This window comes from Nipponia nippon, unplaced genomic scaffold (assembly GCF_047370975.1).
Source record: "Nipponia nippon isolate SJK-2023a ecotype South Korea unplaced genomic scaffold, ASM4737097v1 scaffold_28, whole genome shotgun sequence".
Lineage (NCBI taxonomy): Eukaryota > Metazoa > Chordata > Aves > Pelecaniformes > Threskiornithidae > Nipponia > Nipponia nippon.
This window is the reverse complement of record NW_028262345.1, coordinates 1,179,938-1,198,840: the sequence shown is the minus strand read 5'-3', so window position 1 is coordinate 1,198,840 and position 18,903 is coordinate 1,179,938. Positions and strand designations below refer to the sequence as shown.

At 46.3% G+C, this 18,903-nt stretch overlaps 1 protein-coding gene and 1 long non-coding RNA gene across 8 annotated transcripts in view; one reads left to right on the top strand and one right to left on the bottom strand.

Annotated features, from left to right (window-relative positions):
- The window catches only part of FLI1 (Fli-1 proto-oncogene, ETS transcription factor), an 89,509-nt gene extending 73,423 nt beyond the window's left edge, over nt 1–16,086 (bottom strand). For 4 of the 7 annotated variants that reach the window (XM_087763523.1, XM_087763527.1, XM_087763528.1 and 1 more), the window contains exons 1-2: nt 15,476–15,815; nt 13,315–13,423 (exon numbers count right to left, since the gene is read on the bottom strand). In XM_087763523.1, the coding sequence (XP_087619649.1) occupies nt 13,315–13,380 (66 nt within the window). In that variant the 5' untranslated portion in view covers nt 13,381–13,423; nt 15,476–15,815. Of the gene's footprint in view, nt 1–2,225; nt 2,432–13,314; nt 13,424–15,475; nt 15,816–16,070 lie in introns of those variants that run through there. The other 3 variants (XM_087763525.1, XM_087763524.1, XM_087763526.1) reach the window with 3 other exon arrangements.
- On the top strand, nt 1,314–4,386 carry LOC148054975 (uncharacterized). The gene is made up of 3 exons (XR_015706098.1): nt 1,314–1,398; nt 1,516–1,607; nt 4,107–4,386. It is a non-coding gene; the product is annotated as an uncharacterized LOC148054975 (long non-coding RNA).
- Nucleotides 16,087–18,903: the final 2,817 nt, after the last annotated feature.

Sequence of the window (18,903 nt, the reverse complement as noted above, 5' to 3'; positions counted from 1 at the left end):
TTAAAATTGCTTTCCTCTGGATGCAGTACAGGTTTGCTTTAGTATGTCCTAGAATTTAGAAAATCTACCCTGAAGCACAGGTTATGTATAGAGCTCAGCACATGAAAAACACTTAAGCATCTCAAGCCACATCCTCTCCCATTGCCCTTCACCTGAGACAAGCTAGGCAAGGTGGCCTAACCCCTTCCTTTTAGTGGTAAACTGCAGCAAATCTGTCAATGTGTGGGTCTGATATTCCTTGGGAACCCACTCTTTTTCTCCCTGGTAAGAAAATTTGCAAGAAATCTCAGATAATCCTGAGGGCACTACAGGAGCACTGATCTAAACGCATGGTACGGAAAAGGGGTAAATTATAGGAGGAGGACATGGGGACCTGCAGCAAGTTGCTGATGATCCTGGAATTGCTCAGAAAACGAACTCAAGAGGAGACTCTGGTGTATCTGGATCCCCTCTCTCTTAGCTCGAACAGCCAAATTATTTCTGGACTACAAGCGAAGCAGGACAATCTAAGAAAAGGCTGCAGAAGGGGCAGATCCAGGAGCCGGGGCAGTGACCTTGGATGTGGCTGAGTTCCTCCTTTTGCCACAGTCTCCCCAACGTGACTGTAGGCCTAGCTGCTAACTGTCGCAGTTCCTCATCTCCAAAGCTGAGGGGGGGTTAGCAATAACACTTTGCAACACGGGGTGACTGGGGAGAGGAGGAGCTCCCAGTAGGCACCAGGGGCTACGTGGGTCATGGGAATACTTCAGCACCTTTCAGAGGATGGTGCGGGGGGCTCGTGGCCTGTGCAGAAAAGCAAGTCCATGTGTGCACCGCAGAAAATGTACAGATGGGAAATTTCTGCACTTTCACTGCACAATATTTAGGGCTCCACAAATCAAAGAAGGTTGTGGTGCACTAAACGTATCCTGAATGAGGCCCGGGTTACTTTTGCTACAGATCTGAGGAGGTGGAGGGGGAGACGTGTCTTATTCTTGCCATACCTCCCAAATTTTGTGCTTTCAACACTCCTGCTTTCTCTCCTCCTTTCTGACATTCACCCTTTCATTCCCTCTTTCTTTCCTCTTTCCATTTCTCTTCCTAGCAATCTCCTTCCCTCCCCCTTCTTTTGAGACCCTTCCAAACAGTGCACTTGTCACAAGCTGCAGTCTAAGGGAGAAAGTTTCAGTTCCTGCCAGTTTGCAGCTTCTTTCTCCCCAGGTCAGCAAAAAAAAAAAAAAAAAAAAAAAAAAAAGAAAGACAAAAAAAAAGACGACTTTTAAGAAGAGATCAACACCCCACCCAGGCGATAGGCATCTTTCGAAATCCTCCAACCCAAACACACCCACAGCGTCTCTCGCTTCAAGGCTCTTCTGTTCGAGCTGCTTCTGCACTATAGCGCTCCCTCAAGAAGAGCCCGTAAGAATTGCACAAGGGTCCCCCAAAGCAAGAAAGCCAACCCTCTGCTGCCTGGGCTTTGAGAAACAGGGCGAGCCACCTCAAGGGGCTTGGAACAGGCTTGGTTTATCTTTGCAGAGGCTGAAGGACCGGCCGGTTGGATGGGGGAGAGGAGGGGGAACCACTCTCCAAGTCCCAGCAGCGTCCTCGGTTGCTCAAGGCCACCAGAGGTTGGTTATGTTCGTGGTTTTTTGCCACACTCTTTGCTTCCCCTTCCCTCTGCCTCGCCCCAAGCTAGGGTGATGTTTCTTCTCCAAACCGCCCCGTCCCTTGCTCTCTCCCCCCCAAAAAACTGCTGGAGGAAACGCGCGGGCCACCACCAGAACCAGCAGCGCATTTCAAGCAGGGCCGGGCGAGGAAATCAGAGCCAGGGGCTCACATCTGGGGCCAGCTCGGAGCCACTCTCGCCGGCCGCAGCCGCTCCCCCCGCACTCCTCGGCGCCTGGCAGCCCCGGGCGGAGCGGAGCCCCGGGGGCAAGAGCTGTCACTGCCTTTCCGCCGGGCCAGGCAGGTCCCCGGGGCCCCTCCGCGGGGCAGGAAGGCTACTGGCCCCGCACCGCCCGGCCAAGCGGGCTACGAGAGGGTCGGCCGGCTCCCTGCCGGGCTGCGAAGCCCTCCCCTCCCCCGAGCACCGGGGGAAGCGAAGGGGACAGCCCCGACAGGCAACGGCGGCGGCGGCGAGAGCGGCCGCTCCGGGGCAGAGGGACGGAGCCGGACCGCAGCCCCCGCGCCCCTTCCCAGAGCCCCCCCGGCTGGAAGGGTCCCCCAGCCCCGCCTGCCCCCCTTACCTTAATAGTGCCGTCCATCTAGAATAACTTCCAGCCGGTACCAGCAATATTCCACACATTGACCCGGTTTAGCCTGCAACCGAAGCCTCCTGAAGTTTTTTTATCCTTCTCTCTCTTTTCGCTTTTCTCCCTGCCCTTCCAGCGGTTTTGCTTTTCTCTCTGTATCCCCTCTCCTCCTCTTTCCCTCTCCCTCCCTCCCTCTCTCTCCGTCTCTCTCTTTTTTTAACTTTGGTTGTTGCAGCAGAGCGAAAAAGAGACAGTTAACCGGATGAAACGTTTTTTTCTGCTAATTTTGGGAAGTGAAGTCACTCGAGGAGGAAACTTTCGTCTCTCCGCTGGTCCTGCCTTCTTGATGAAAATATATATATTTTACATACAGGATATTTGCTCCATTTAGATAAGAAGGGGCAGAACAATAGCTACCTCTGTCAGCTCTTGTTTGTCGCTAGGGCAGCCAGTCCGACGCAGACCTTGCCTTGCACCCCCGGCCGTATTAGCGAGCGCCGTGTGTCATCCCACAGTTTAGTTTAACATGTTTTTTGCAATTTTTTTTTTCTTTTGGCTGGAGCGGCTTTAGCCTGACTCACTGAATTTCCGTCTCTTCCCACAGATTTTTTTATTAATGCGTTTTCCAGTCACAGGCAAAAATTAAGGGGGGAAAACCGTAAATACAATTCGGTCGCGGCAAGCAGAGAGAGAAAATTAAAAAGTCTGGCGATTAAAACGTATTTAAAGCATACTTCAGCCCCTCTCCTTCGCGCCTCCCAGCAAGGAGCGTGAGACGAGGGTCCGGTCCCTGCCAGAATCAGTGCAATAATGCAAGACAGACAAACGACTCCAGCAATTAAACACAGGCTGGAAATGGGGCTGCAGGAAAGCCGAGGCTCTTTTCCACTTTCACCCCTTCCCTTCACTCCCAGTCATCGCCGGGGCTGGGATATCGGGCTCTGAAGCAGAGATACTGAGATGGATAGAAGTCCATTCATTTCACTTCAGGGGCTGGGAGTACTTTCCCTCCTCTCACAGTGCAAGTTTCTCGCTAAGCTGTTAAAACCCCACTCAGACGGGGGGAAAAACCCCACTTTATAAGCTAAAAATGACAAAAACATAAAATAATTGTCAGATCGGCTGAACTTTCCGTTCCCGGATGCCGTGTCAGAATGGGCACTGCAAAAACCCAGCCACCACCCTTTAAATCTCATTTTAGACCTGGCGAGCCCCTGACGTGCAATTTCTCTCTTTCATTCAAACGGGAGCGATCACCAGAAAAGAAACGCGTTTTCCTTTTTCCGGGAAAGGCTGAAACCCTCCAGAGGACCCGAGGAAAGGAGACAATACCCGCCTGTCCAGCTCACCCCCTCCACTTCCCCCCCCCCCCCCTTTGCAAAAATAACAAGCAGCTAACAGCGGAACACATCATGCAACACTTTGGGCGTCCTTTATTCCCCACTTCTGCAAACTGCTGCAGCCCGAGGAATAGAGCAGAGGGTGGAATAAAAAGGAGGGTGAAGCCAAGAAAGAAAAGTGTCAAGGCAGGAGGACACTCCTGCACGTCAGATCTCTCGGTGGAGAGGATTACCTTGTCCAGTGCCGGTTGTGTCCAGTCTTTTTGTTTCCCCCCGTCTTTAGTCCAACCACGGGGAGGGGAGGGGGGGAAAGCAAAACTATATCCAAAGTTATTCTGCACCCGCCCCTTCCAAAAGGGAAATGCAATAATGCCACTAGTGTTTCTACTCGGCTGCGGCAGAGGTGCCTTATTAATACTTTATTTCTCCGAGACCGAAGCTGGCAGGAGAGAGCTGTAGATCCCCCTTGCCCCTCCCTCCCCTCCCTCCCCCCTCCTCCGAAATTAGCCTCATCAATTCAGCTACAATTTTTTAGTTCAGATGCAGAGACGGGACTGAACGTGACCAGACCTGGAGGTTTTGGCTTGCTGCTTGCCAGCGATTGAGGCCGTCTGCAGCCAGGAGGTGAAGCGGGGAAGGGGGGGGAGCAGAGGGGACAGCCCGGCCGCCTTCCCTCTCCCCAAACCCCCCCGTCCTCCCCCTGTCTGCTTTACAATCCAGGGGTCTGCGCTGGGGTCCCCGGAGAGCAGCACATCTGGATGCTGCTAGCGGGGTCAGGTCCCCCCTTGCCTAGGGCCACAAGAACTGGAGTTCAATTAAAAGAAATCACGGTTAACCCTTTGCTTTCCTCATTACTCTTTCTTTTTCCCTGCCCTCCCCTCCCCAAAATACTCTTTTCTCCACTCCCCCCGTCAGCGTTACCACATGGCAGGCTGCAGCAACCAGAAAAGCAGGAGGTGAAAGGGAAGAGTGAAACGCATCCTTTCAAAACCCAAATGGTTTCCTCTCTAGACAACACTCTCTACCAGCCCCGAAAAACAACGGGGGTGGGGGGTGAGGGAGAGGACAGGCTGAGGATCTTAACCGCGAAAGGAAGGGGAAAAAAATACCCTGGAAGGAGCCTCTGTCATCCACGGACCTCACAGAGCATTTTGGTTTGAGGCTGCGTGACCGACAGGTCTTGGACGGGCTGGCGGTGGGGGAGAGCCGGGGAGCCGAGGGCGGCAGGGAAAAACCACCTGAAAACGAGCCCAGCGTACGGGAGAGGAGCCCAGCCTTTGCGAAACACCCTTTCCCCATCTCCGGGCTGAAGAGACAACCAAGTCCGGCAGCCGCAGCGGATCCCCCGTGTTCCCAAAGGCTGGAAGATGCCAAACAGACCCCCCTCCGTCCCACCTAGAGATATTTTAGGAGCCCAACTCTGCATTTTATTGCCAGACGGGCACCACGACCCCCAGGGGCTTATTTTGCATGTCTGAGGATGACTCGAAACGAAGCTTGTTCGGGTCACTTGTTAGATCGGGTCCATCAGAGATGTTCCGTGCTTTACCTCTCGTGTTTGGTCTAAAATAAGATTTGCGAAAAGTCCAAGAGATAAGGTAATGAGCGAAGCTGTTAAACATTATAACAGACAAGCTGAACAATCTACTATTTTCCTCCCAAATAATGTAACAATAGAACCTTTGCTTCATCTTTTCCTTTTTTTCTCCTCCCCCCTAAAAAAAACCCAACAAAACAACAAAACAACAAAAACCACCCTTCAAGTTATCTCAAACTTTTTGGAAAAGGCTGGAATATTCATAAACTCCGTGCGCCAAGCTCTGAATCATCCTAGGTGATTGTTCAGTGACTTTGGGTGTTTAACTGTTTGGGAGGAAGGGAGCAAAGACAGGCAGGGGAAAGCAAAGCCCTCGCCGGGCACGGTGCTGATCAATGTGCGCAACTTTTAATCTGATGCTCAGCTTTTGGATGCATATGTATATACAGTAAAGGAATTATGATCTGTTTAATGTGGTTACCACCAGACATCTGGAAAACCATTTGATCTTGGCAACCACGGAAGATTTCAAATGCTTACATTGGGGCAGGCTGGTAGAAATCCGTTACTCCTCAATTATTATTTTTTTTTTCACTCCGCTTATGAATGAAACGAAATTCTCGACCCAAGTGTTTAATTAGTTCAATATTGATCTCAAGCGCTTGGCGCGTCCACACCTCCTCTCTTCGTCCTTATAATTGGGTTTCACCGCCTGCAGCCTCACACCGAGAAGGTGAAAACGCCGCTTTTGGCGTGATCCGATGGAATTAATAAGGACAGGCTGGGGGGAATTTGGCCCAGGACCATTTCACGTCCAGCACCAAAGGAGTTAACCCCTCGGTGTAGTTCAATGCCAGTCCTTCGCGGGACTACATAACCTCAAAGATATGGATTTTCTGTCTGTAATTCACGCGGGATTAGTGGTCATCACTTCATAATTAAAACCGTCTAGTTATTCTATAGGAATAAACATAATGAAAACCTTCCCGGGCCTCAGTTGCAGGTTAGAAGGATTCTTTTCGGAGGATGGGAAAGGGCTTTGGCTTATTTCACCCTCTCTTACCCGAAGAGCATCCGCTGAGCTCTCGTTAAGCCCCAGCCTGAGACTGTCACTTTGAACTAACGCCGTGAAGAGGGGAGGAGAGCCCCAGAAACCAGCAGCCACCCCCTGACTTTGTCACTAGAAAGGGGCTCATTTCCCACTAACTGCCCATTAACTGGGACAGTGTCCTCTCTTTTTTTTAGCTAGCCTTCTCTATACGTGTATTTACATACCTTGTGCTAGGTATGCTGTGTGCCTCTATTGCATATATATATACAACTTCCTATATAGAGTGTCCTCTGTAAACGTATTTACAATATTTGCCATCATTCTTTGCCCGGAGCTGTACTTGCAGAAGGCCAGGGTCTATTCTGCTCCAGTCTTTACTGGAGGGCAAATCTCCACCAACTTCAGCGAATGTTTAAAATTTCCGGGTCTGAGTTTCCTCTGGCACCGACTCGGTTGCAGCATGAAAAACGCAACGTGTTTTCTTTATTTTCTAAACCCACATTCTTACAAGCAAAAAGCCCAAACTACAGCCTTGGGATTTGATCCCCAGAAACGAATCCCAATTCTAAACTAAACTAATTGGGCAAACCTCTGCTTTTCAGCTACAGCAATAAAAAGGAATCAGTAGCGTTTTCCAGCCCCACAAGTGAAGGATCGGGTCCCTCCTACCTCCAGGTCTACAGGAACAGCCCATGGGATTTGGGAACTTGAAGCCGGAAAGTTATTCACTGCTAATCGCTACTAAGTAAAACATAATGTCTTAAAAGTGCGGTGGAGAAGATGCAGTAGCTTTGAAGCTGCATCGCAATTAGGCGAAGAGTGGGGTAAGCAGTATCCTGGCTGGTTTTATTTGAGCCCCATGTCCCAATAAAACAGCCCCCGCCCTCCCTTCCTCCCCCATCCCGCAATTATTGAAAAGCTAAGGCACAAAAAACCAAAAATACCGAAGGCCAAAAAAACAGGCTGCAGTGCACTAGCTCCAAACGTCTGGCCCCTCGCTTGAGGCCATAATTAATTTGAGATTTATTTTTATTGGAGAACCCAGTCTCGTCTGACCTTAGCCAAACAAGACTTCAGCTAGACCCTTGATGCGCTTGAATGGAACAGAATATTTCTCTCTAACTTCTCTTCAGGCGTCCGTGCCTGCTTTGAATTTGTTCCCTCAGACTTCATATATTTGGAGATTTGCAGGAAAGATTTAAAGCATTTTTCCCCCTCAGCATTCACTTTCTTTCTCTTCCCTTTTTGCTCCCCTTTCCCTCCACACCTCCTTTCTAAACACAGGGCGGGGGGGGGCAGAGGAAAGGCTGGAATACAAAATTCCCTGGATCCAGCATATTGGTGGGGGGCGTTTTTCTGTATATCGTGACAGAAGGGAGCCATTCGAAGGTCGCAGAGTTGGGGAGGGGGTTGGTTGCTTGAATGCTGCTGTCTAAAGGCGGGAGTCACTTCTGTAAAAGCCTGTCCCTTGTGCCCGAGAGCCTGCTTTATTTTAGAAAGCTCCAACATGCTACGTTTCCAGGAGAGAAACAACGTTTCTCCCACCTTCTCCACCTAAATTCAAACCTTCAAGGTAAAGGGGGTGGGAGAAACTTCAGTCCTTCCCCACGCAGTGCTGGGGTTGAGCACGGGAAAAAAAAGTCAGGAGGGATTCGCCGGACACCGGGAAATGAAAAGGGATTTTTCTGTTTAAAATAGAGAGGGAGGTGCAAACAAGACCTAAATCCTTAAGTACCAAGTTGTCATAAGGCATTAATCAGCGACTTGCTAAAGTCTAACAACTTAGCAGCGTTTCTGCCTCAAGAAACGAGCGTCAAAAAAAGGAGAACGATTCGGTATATACGTAGATGAATCACCACGAAGTGTGAGAATGACGTAAGAGCTCACGGCAGCTTCTGCCCACTCTGCCCCTGCCGACAAAGCTACTGCAATTCCCACCTTCGCTGGAGGTTGCTGGTCCCATCCTCCCGAGCCTGGCTGGGAGGAACTGATATTCTGCGGGACGCCAGGAATTGCAAAAGAAAAAAAAAAAAAAAAGGGAAAAAAAAAGAGGCAGAAACGGATAACGCGCTAGAGGATGCTCTCAGTAGGAATAATACTGCTGGGAAAAGCCAGTCCATGAAGGCTTTGATTTTCCCTTTTCTAGCTGTTCTAAAGAGCGTGGTGCGGGTTTCTGCCTGCTCCGCACAGCTGCGTTTCCAGCATCCGCGCGTCCCTGCGCACCTGCGGGGTGACCGGTCCCCTGCAGCGCCTTCGCCTCGCTTGGCTCATCAGGCGCCGTCTCCCCTGCGAGTCTTCTGGTGTCAAAAAAAATGAAATAACGGGATATTCTTTCCTTGCAACCTGGCCCCGAGCAGCCTCTCGCTGCTACTGTTCAGCGGGAAAGATAACGTGTCCGTGTCAGGGTCTGTCAGTAGCCTTCGTATTGCCCACTCCAAAGAAAATCTCACTGGTTTGCCCTTAAAAAAAAATCAAAACCCCCTCTCTCTTTAGGGATTCTGTAAACTTTCCAGGCAGAGTGAAAGAGAGAACAAACCAAATATTGTTTCCAGCCACCCAGACTATTTTGCCTCCATGAATATGCTTCTTTGTGCGGTACCACAAACGTTATGGCTGCATGAAATCCATTTTTAAAGCCAGAAGTCCCGTGCTTGCACGGTGGCTCCTCCCTGGAGGAAAGTCCGTCTTGGTGCCCGTTGTTCAAAGCTCTGGGCTGGAGACCATTTTCCGCACAAGCTCGCAAAGGGGAGCACGCAGTTGCTTTGTGGGTGTTCCCCCAAACTCCCCGGGGGGTCGGAGCGGGGAGCAAGCACCCTGCCTCCCCCCAGAACTCCGGCTCTGCGCCGGTCCAAGGAGTCCCAGCGCGTTACCTGAGCTGCTTCTGGGGAACTGCCTTAAATATCCCCCCCTCGGGAGACTATTTTAAATATCAGCCCCAGGCGCGGCGGGGGAAAGGAGGGGAAAAGCAGGGGTGATGCCAGGATACCGCTCCTGTGCGATGGGGAGCATTTACCGCCCTCTCCCTTGACTTCTGCCCAGGCCAAGGGGCTTTACCCAGCGGGTCTTGCCTCAGGCTGGCAGGGCTGGTACCTGGAAAAGGGGCTCCAGGAGAAGGGAGGGAGGTTCACCCCGGCCCCGGGATGCTCGGCAGAGCCCCGGGAGCTTCAGGCGCTTCCTTGGGGAAGGCAGGGCAGGTTTACAAGCTGGGGAACCGAAAGCAGAAGCAATGACTTTCTCTGTGCGAGGAGAGGAGTGATGGAAGAGGAGATAAGCGTTTGGATGTTGCCGAAGGGCATAAGAAAAGCGCGGGTGAATAACACATCCCCAAAATTATTCTTGTACCGCCTTTACACACATATTAAACCGCAAACTGGCAGTGCAGAAGGGGAGCGAAGACTGCTGTGGCCCAGAGTAGCTTGTGGCAGTGGTAATAACTAAAAATTCAGTATTCAGAGGTCACGTTGCTTTGCTTATAGCCCTACTTCTTTCCATATCCCTACAGTCAGGATTCCAGTGCTGTCTTTTAAAATTTAATTTCCCAATTATATGACATGTTTCATTCTCTGAAGTCAAATACTCATGTTTAGATGAGATTAGCGCCCTCTGATATACTGTAAATTATTAAGTACTTGCAGATCACTAAGTCCCATAGTGGTATGAGGGACAGAAATTCTTTATTAGTTATGTAGAATAAACCAGTAAGGATCAAAATGATTTTTTTATATTTATGATTTCCTACCCCTCTATCGCGTTAAGGCCCATACAAGAAGTGTGTACGGGAGAAGAGCAAGTAGTCCTGTCATGAGGCTATACGGGATCTTTTAACAGTGCTTTAGATAGAGATCCATATGTACTGTGTGGTTGTGATGTAAATGAAGGTTACAACACCAAGAAGCTGAACTTTGCCAGTATGACTCAACATAAACCATCCTTGGTAAAACAAACCATTTTAAAAAAGAAATCCTCCTCCTCCTCCAGCCCTTTTGCATTTTGAAAGCCATGGCAAGAAAACCATGCTACTTTGGCTACTTTGGGGGTATGACAGCAAATTTGTTCCTCCTAGGAGCTCCTGTGGAGCACCCTGCTAGCAACCCCCTCTCAGTTACAACACATAGAGATGAGGCATTTTTCTGCACAAGGCATAGAACGAACAGAAACCTTATATACATGATGCGTTTGTTGAAGAGGATTTCTAGAAGACATTAGTATCAATCTTGCTTTTCCTGCTGTGTCATGGGGGTACCATACACATCATCAGCTGAGATTCCATGAAAGTAATAAATAAAATACTGCTCCCTCCCACAAGACAATCAAATAAGTTTTTCTGGAGAAGGAATGACATGAAAGAAAATAATAATTAAAAAAAAAGACCTGGGAAGAGAGAGTAATTGGAACTCAACCTCCTGCTTTTCAAGCCTCTTGCTCACCACAGCTTGGGAAGTCCTCAAAAATAATGTGAGGAAGCAGGAAAGAGAAGGCAGGTGCTGTCTAAATCCAACCAGTGCTTTGTTCTTACACAGCACTTTCATCTATACTTTAAAGATGGAGAAATAGAGGAACCGAGAGTTGAAGTGTCTTGCTCAGGAGCACCAAGCCCACCCCAGCAGGGCTTGGATCCGTACTCACGTTTCCTGACTATTTGCCTAGATCATTAGTCAATCCCACCTCTTGTACAAACAAGTTAGTCACAGTCAGAATCTCTCTGCTGGCCCTGGGTGCATTGGAGTCGGTGGAAACTGTCACCAAACTCACAGGGCCAGAGACTGACCGAACCTGTGTGTTTAGGGCTCTGATCCTCCTGACTTTAAGCATGTTCCTACTTTTGAGAAGGGCCTCGCTAAAATAAATGAGCTACCCATTTTGCACCACTGAGCTGCCCAACTTACAACTTTTAAGAGTCAATGGGAGATATTTCCTTTGTCTTCAGAGGACTTTGGATCAGTCCTAAGAGACTTCCGTCAAATTCCTGGTGAGTTTAAGCACAGGAACAAGTCATTTCCCCAATGACATTGGTGTGAATGAAGCTTTACAGACAAAATACCAAAGACAAGGTCCTTGCCTAAAATAACGGCAGCTGATGGTAAAGGGTTGTAATAAAAGGCAGAGAGTTCAGCATCACACAGCTCAGTTATCCCTCCACTGCTGAAACACTGGACATAAGTCCAGCCTGAGGAGCTCTTCCTGGTGGATAAAACACATACTTATGTGAAGAGAACTTTGTCCAAGCACTTTGCCTGCAGGATTGTACGTAATGAGAAGGCTATTCCGACACAGTTACGGACAGACTCACTCAATCCTGCTGGAACGTTAAATTATTTAGGCCTGGATCTTGGTTCCACTTAATTCAAAAGGAATTTTGCTACTAACTGGAGCGGCAGCTGGATCTAGCCTCACAACAAAAGGCAATGATACCATAATATAGGATGTCAAAGGGCCTTCATCTCTTCATTGTAAACAGAACACATCTCAGATCATTTCCCACATACAGGAACTCCAAAGAGAAATGAATGCTAAAGCTGGGCACAGACTGCGTAACATGTTTCTTTACTTGAACTTGGAGTGAATTTGCTTTCGTGAGACTTGAATTTCGTTTGTTTTCCACAGAGTTTCTGTTCTTCCAGAATCTGATCCAAAGCTATACGAATTTAATAAGCAAAATTAAATCACCGACATTCCCTGAAAGACTGAGCTACGAGTGCTATTTTGGGGTATATCAACTGAATATGGAACCTTGACCATTCCCAGTCAGATTTGCTCTAGAAACCTGGTCCAGAGAGCCACGCAAGTTCACCCAATCAGGGAATACAAGTAATGCCACGTGACCTGGGAGTCATCCCACCAACCTTGCAATTCAAATACTAATACTGCTAACAAAGTGTCCACAAAATGAGCCGTAGCCTAGGGACTATATACAGAAAACATTCAGTGAATAATTTCCAATAACATGTATGCGCATGAAAATCACAATTGGCACATGGATCATTGACTAAGGGGGGGGGGAAGCGAGACGAAATTCCTGTAATAAATTATTCATTACAAATTATCCACCCAGCTCTAGTTAACACCCTTCTGTGTTTCTTCAGCCTGGGAGAGAAGAGGCTTGTGTTTTAGATTTTCCCTAAGTGCTGTTGCATGCACGGTTTGCCTTAAACGTGTAACCCAGATGTCCCAGGCTTGGTTTATTTACATTCTTGGGAACTGTTGTGGAAAAAAAACTATATGATGTCAAATATGATATAGTACTCGATTGAGTTATAAAGGGACAAGGCTGTGCCAGCCCTTCTTTGGTATTCGTTTTAATCTTATGAAATAGAAAGAGGCAGAAGCGGCCCATCAAAATACATTCTAAGATCCATTTTTTTTTACTTAAAAAAAAGATATACAAACAACTATTTAGAGAGCAAGATCTAGTAGTATCTGGCATTAGCCATTAACAGCAAAACCAACTGAAATCAGTTTCCCTACTAAATTGTATGGAAGCATTGCTCAAGCAAAACCATAAGTAACACTGTGAAAGAAATCCCAGTATTATATAGCATTGCCTGGTGTGACAATCTATTTCTTCAGTAACTGAAAGAGATGTTTTGGTTTAACTCATTAAATATTTTTTCCCCTCTAAATCCATTTTGAAATGTACCTTGCAAAAAACATAACTTCACATATCATCTTGCATATTGAATTCAGTAGTTGGCGCAGCAGAGAAGTAGAGGGATATTAAATGAAATTTAGCTCTGGTTCAAGACCAAATGGTATCTAGGAAATCAGAAAATTGGAAGCCAATTTAAGAAACCACTATGATACAACATTGGTAGCACACCACCACTATCATGTTGGTTTCAGAGCAACAAACCACTATTATAATGTAATTCAGGACACCCTCACTATAATGCTGGTTATAGTATAACCCATCAAACCAAGCATCAATGCATTATAAAAGACAAGACCACTTTAACACATTGTTCGTCCCTGATGATACAACTTTCGACTCAATCCTGCATACTTCCAGAATGATAACTATGATACTTGAGACTCTAACCCCTCTCCCACCAGAGGTAGAGGGATTTTTTTTCTGCTAAATTTGGTGAGAACGGGAACAAGATTTTCAACCAATACAAATGACTGTGAATTTTGGAGGATTGTAATTTTTGACATTACCTGTTTAAAGATGCTGTCATGTCTTACCTTGACGTAAGACGAAGTGTCTGGTACAGTCTGAAACATCCTTACTTGTTTAACAGATATATTCAAAGGTCCTAAAATTGACCTGAAATTAAAAAAAAAAATCAAATCATATATATGTATATAGAAAAGTAAAGAAACAAAGCATTGTTTAAAAAGTAAGATTAGTAGTAAAATCTAAAGAGGAGTGATCATGCCTTTAAGTGTACCCTTTAAGGACACAGAAGAATGTCCACCACAGTAATTAAAAGTCAAGTAATAGACAGGACTTCATAAAGCAGGGTTTTATTTCTATGCTTTAACAACAGGGTTTTTTTGCTTTTGGATTCCGCCCCCCCAGGAAAAGAGCCTTCTTCACTTTTGACCAGAGCAGAAGGAAATGTTTGACATTTGATTAACTGAATTTCTTAGCCAACAATTAAAAGCCAGCCGAAATACTCATGTTTTCATGTCGAGACTAGTTAACCCTATTGACTTGTATCCAAGGGTTTCACTTGGCTAAATGAAGGGCAGTTGCCTTTCGTGCTCATTGAAACCATTCCGAGCCATTAGCTTGCCGTCCTCTATTGATTTAAAGAACCTTTCTCACCAATAATAATTAAACAATAAATTAAAAATGAAAATAGCGAACAGAAGTATCATTCCAAACAGCAATAAAAAACGCCAGGGTTGTCAATCTCAGCCCTTCTATTTCAGATAGTGTCGTTACTCGGTCAAACATAGCGGTGCTTTATCTCAGGCTTGCATCAATGCAGTGCATCTGTTTTTCTGTACTTCTAAGACTTGATGATCTCCTGACGAACAGGCATTTTTGCCTCTCCCCCCCTCCCCAAGTCATCACTACAGAGATGCAGAGATTAACAACGACCGTGAAAAATGTAATGGTGTGTGGGAAAATAAATCTTCAGTCACTAAAATATCCGACAACTATTTTTTCTACCCGCTCCTCTCGGGATCTTCAGTCCCCTTGAAAAGCGCCAGAAAGCTATTACCTTACTGTAATTAGTGCATCGTTAAGAAACACACACACACACACACACACACACACACACACACCCGCATGCTGCTATTCTGACGGTCCCATTTTCCCGGGCTGGGAAGGGAAAAGTCAGAAATTTACCCAGAAATTACTAACAAAAATTTATACTACAGAATCAGGGATATGCATAAAGAGTTGCGCACAAGCGGTCAATACTCCTGGGTTGTTGTTTTTTTTCCCTGCAAGCTCTTCAAGAAAAGCTGTGGGGTCCTAACTTTGCAGCTAGTTCAGTTTGCACCGATCTAATCCAACCCAGACACCGCTGGTTAATCACCAAATATCCTCCGTTTGATAAATGAAGAAGCCCGCGCCTCGCTGGAGCTGTCTGCTCCCTGATCTGCCCCCCCGAGCTGCCACCCCGCCGGTGGAAGCGCGGCGAAGGGGTCCGCAGCCGCCCTCAGCCCCCTTCCTCGCCCCCAGCAATGCCAAACGGCCAGGGAAACACCTCCGTGCCCGCAAAGCCAGCGCTGCTGGCTTGCTTTGAAACATCTGCTGGTTTAAAAAAAAAAAAAAAAAAAAAAGAAGAAAAATAGAGAAAGCAAGCAAAAAACCCCACAGCCCAACCACTCTGGAAAATAAAAGTTCGCTATCTGCACGTAACCCCCCCTTTTATTGATTTTTAAAGCATTTATTACGCGGCCAGCTGGCACAGAGGGGCAACTGATTATAAAATCGACAATGTGTTTCTGATAAGTACAATTCTTTTTTTCTGTCGTCCTCCTTCCTAACACATTCCAGTTTCTTTTGCTTCTGAACTTGCAACGGGGGGTGGGGGTAGACAAAGTTGAGGGACAAGGTAATTTTGCTTAGCCAGTAAATTTTCTAGGGTCAAGGATTCACATATCAGTTTCCCCTGCTCCCTTCTTTGCCCCTAATTAGCGCCCCCCCCCCCCCCCCCGCTTACCTCCCTCTTATAATTACGCGTGTTCATATAAATAAATACATCTGCATATTTGGAGCCAGTCTCAAGAAGTCTGCTGCGGATTATTCATCAATCGTATTGCCCTGCCAGCGTCAGTCGCAATATAAAAGGGCCTCTCAAACTACTTTTAGATTCGCCTCTTGCTTATTCTTATTACTATTATTTAAATGACTCACCTTTTATACCCTTTCCACTCAACCAGTGGCAGACCAGTTTGTAAAGATCCAGGTTGAGACCAAAAATAAAACTCCCACCAGTTCTGGATTACTACCCTGCCGCTGCAGTTTTGCAAAGAGGAGAGATTAAACTTGTTAGATCCAAAGCAGCGCTGAAGTTAAAATTCCCAGCCCATCCAGACAGGCTGAATCAACCAGGCATTTCCTCAGGGGGCTTCTGTAATGCTCGCAGCTCCAGGACGTGCTTTCCTTTCCCTCTCTTCTATGCCCTCTACTTTTCATTTGATTTCCGTTTTCCCCCTTATCAATATTTCAGCTCTTCCCTCAGATTAATCATGGCTATGTGACATCTTCGCCCAATGAGCCCGCCTGGCGCTACTCGCAACTTTAAAGAACCAAAAAAAAAAAAAAAAGAAAAAAAAAAGAAAAAAAATTCACAACTTGCTTAAAAAAATATTGCTGAGGAGTCAAGCCGAAAAGAGACGCTGAGTGGAGCTCAAGTGCTACTTTAAGTCCCCTTTTTAAATAAGGAAGTTTCAAATATCCGTTTTTAAATCATCGTTCCTTACTTTGAGCTTTTTTTCCTGACTCTTACCTTGAAAATAGTTAACCCATTTCCCCCTGAAGCAGAACTGAAAATATGACAGACGACGCTGCAGATGCACACGGCTGGAAAAGGGAGATGAAATCGTCTCAAAACTATTCTCTCTATTGGATCAAGAATTCAGCGTTTCTCTCTGGAAGCCGAAACCTCCAGATACTTTCAGCTATTTAATAATACCCTATCAAATCGTAGCGCATTGAGGGAGGGAAAGGAAACACATCTTCAATTCAGGGATTTTTTTTTCCCCAACGGGGTCACGTTTCTGGTACCTATTGTCATCTCAGATGGGTTCGCAGATAATATTTTGCACTAGCCTGGGGAAGAAACTTCCAGGGATTTTAGTACGACATCAATTTTAAATGTAACCCTCAGAAGGGTTACCAAAACTATTTGGAAAATGTCCTTCCACTCTCTATTCTCTTTCTCTCCTTCCCGGCTTTGCCCCAAATTCCAACATATTGAAACATTTTTCTCCTTAATAAGAGGAACATATAAAGTGAAGGGGTGAAAGGGCAACTTGGGAGCCGTGCCTAGAGCTCCGCACACAATTTACTCTCTGGTAGACGAGGCGTTTAGCATTCCTCCCAATTTCCAAGGAAAACAGACTCAGACTAGTACCCAGTGACCAGGGACCTCGCCAGAGCCACTTTTTAATATAGAAATTCTTCGGATTCTTTGTTATTATTATAATTGTTGTTGTTTGTGTTAAGAGAAACAGTTTCCTAGGCAAGGTAAAGCGACAGGGATTTTAGGGAGAAGATAACTTCCGATGGAAGGCAAAGTCAAAGCGACAGGAGGGACTTGCGAGGTGCGTAGGGGAGAAAGGGGATCGAAAAAAATAATCAGAGCTGTCATTTTTTAAACGGCTTTAAAAAAAATCGCGTGCATCGGGGTTTAAAATGCCGTTTGCAAGCCTTAATCTCATGATTCGGTGGGGATGTGAACAACTCTTTCTGCACACTCACAACCGAGCTAGCTAGTGGCCGAATCAGATCACATTTCAAAGTCATTTTTCATTCTTTTCTCACGTTTCCACGTGTGAATTACACAGAACACGTAGCTGAAGAGGAACCCTGAGGGCTGACTATTGTGTAAACAAGACCCTCTTCCTCTTATTTTCGTTGAGGAGCAGCTAACAGGCGTTTGCACCTCTCCCCCGTGCGTTTTCCCCGCGAGTTTCCTTTATTTTGTAAGCAAACATGCCCAAAATCTCCGCCTAGCTCCGACAAGGACCACTGAGCACACGCACCCAATAAGCTGCAATGAAATAAACTTTAAAGGTTGGCGATAACAAAAACTTAGGACGTAAAGCGCTTAAAAGTTCAGGGGGAACGCTTGCCCTGAATCCTGAGCTGGGTTTGCTAACCCTTGTAATCAAACCCCACAGTCGAATCGAGAAACCCATGTGGCTAGTTGCAGTCATCTTGGGAGCTTTACTAGCCCAAAAGAAAATTGCTGGCAAATTGGAAACAGCTGTAGCATTGGAGACAAAAAAAAAAAAAAAAAAAAAAAAAAATCACCCCCTCACACATACTCCTGAGCAGGGAAAGTTACAGAAGTTTTGTTTACACAAATAGCAGACGTGACATTTCCAGTTTTCATCAACAAACCGTAGGTGACTTGTATGTAAGCAACATTTCAACATTCATCACTGGCAGCGATTTTTTAAAGGTGCCTATGAAATCTCTCCCTCTCGCACATAGGCGCTTCCAGTTCGCTCCTGTGGCAGCTGCTCTTGCCTGTGCCTATGCCCCCTTTAACAGGGTGCTAGCAACACAAACAGTGACATAAAACCCACAAAGAATTTTATCCAAGGTGGGGGGGGGAACCTGACAAGTGCTCGATTCTCATAAGCCTGTCGGACAATTGCTAGAACAAATGAAACGGTGGAAAAGCTCGGAGTCCTGCAAAATGTGCTCTTTTCATGTTTTGTATTTATTAGATACGTTAAGAGAAAACAGACTCATATGAGTCCCAAATGTAGGCAGAGTATTAAAAGAGGCATGTGTATGCTCCAGCAATTACAGCTGAATTTGATTAAAAACGTCATGAGGACTGCAAAAGCAGGAGTTACCTGATACACTAACCCTGAGGTTGCTTTAGGATGAATTATAACACAATTCATTTTATTTTAATAGGTCACTATAAGATTAACTGTTTAAGGATGGAGCTGTGCTATAAATGTTTACATCAAACCAGAAATAAGCAAGCTTTACTTTCTGGTTGTTTAGAAATAATGTTTATTACATTTTAAAATTCCTCAACATGTTAATTAGAAATAAGGGGAAAGTATGTGAAGTCAAAAGGAGTTCCAGTGCTTGACATGCAACCACACACACACTTCTGTGCTTCAGTTTCTCTTTCCTAGGAGGAAAATGTGATGATTTTTAACTGGCCATCATCATTTCCACATGCTATGGGAAAATAATGACAACAACGTTTTTTCCTCCTGCTTCTCTCATGGTCTTGGTCCAAAATTTGAAGGTGCATTGTAGCCTGGGCCCATGGTCAAGAAGACCAGCCAAAGCCTGGGGTGATGGCTCTGTCCATTAGCCCAGTGAAATCAGCCACCATGACAGCCAAATTTGTGTGTTTGGGAGGGAGAAAGCTTGAAGACCCATCTGTGACCGAGGGGCAAAATCTCACAGGCATGAAGGACTTCAACACACCTTCCCACTTTCTGTTGCCAAAGCAGGGACGGTATCTTTGAACTTGCTTTAGCCGGTACAAACCTATCTCACAGTTAGGTCCAAGAAATTGAATAAAAATAGCTTCATAAATTCCCCCCTCAAGAAAAAAAGGGTGAAACAGAGAACTACCATGG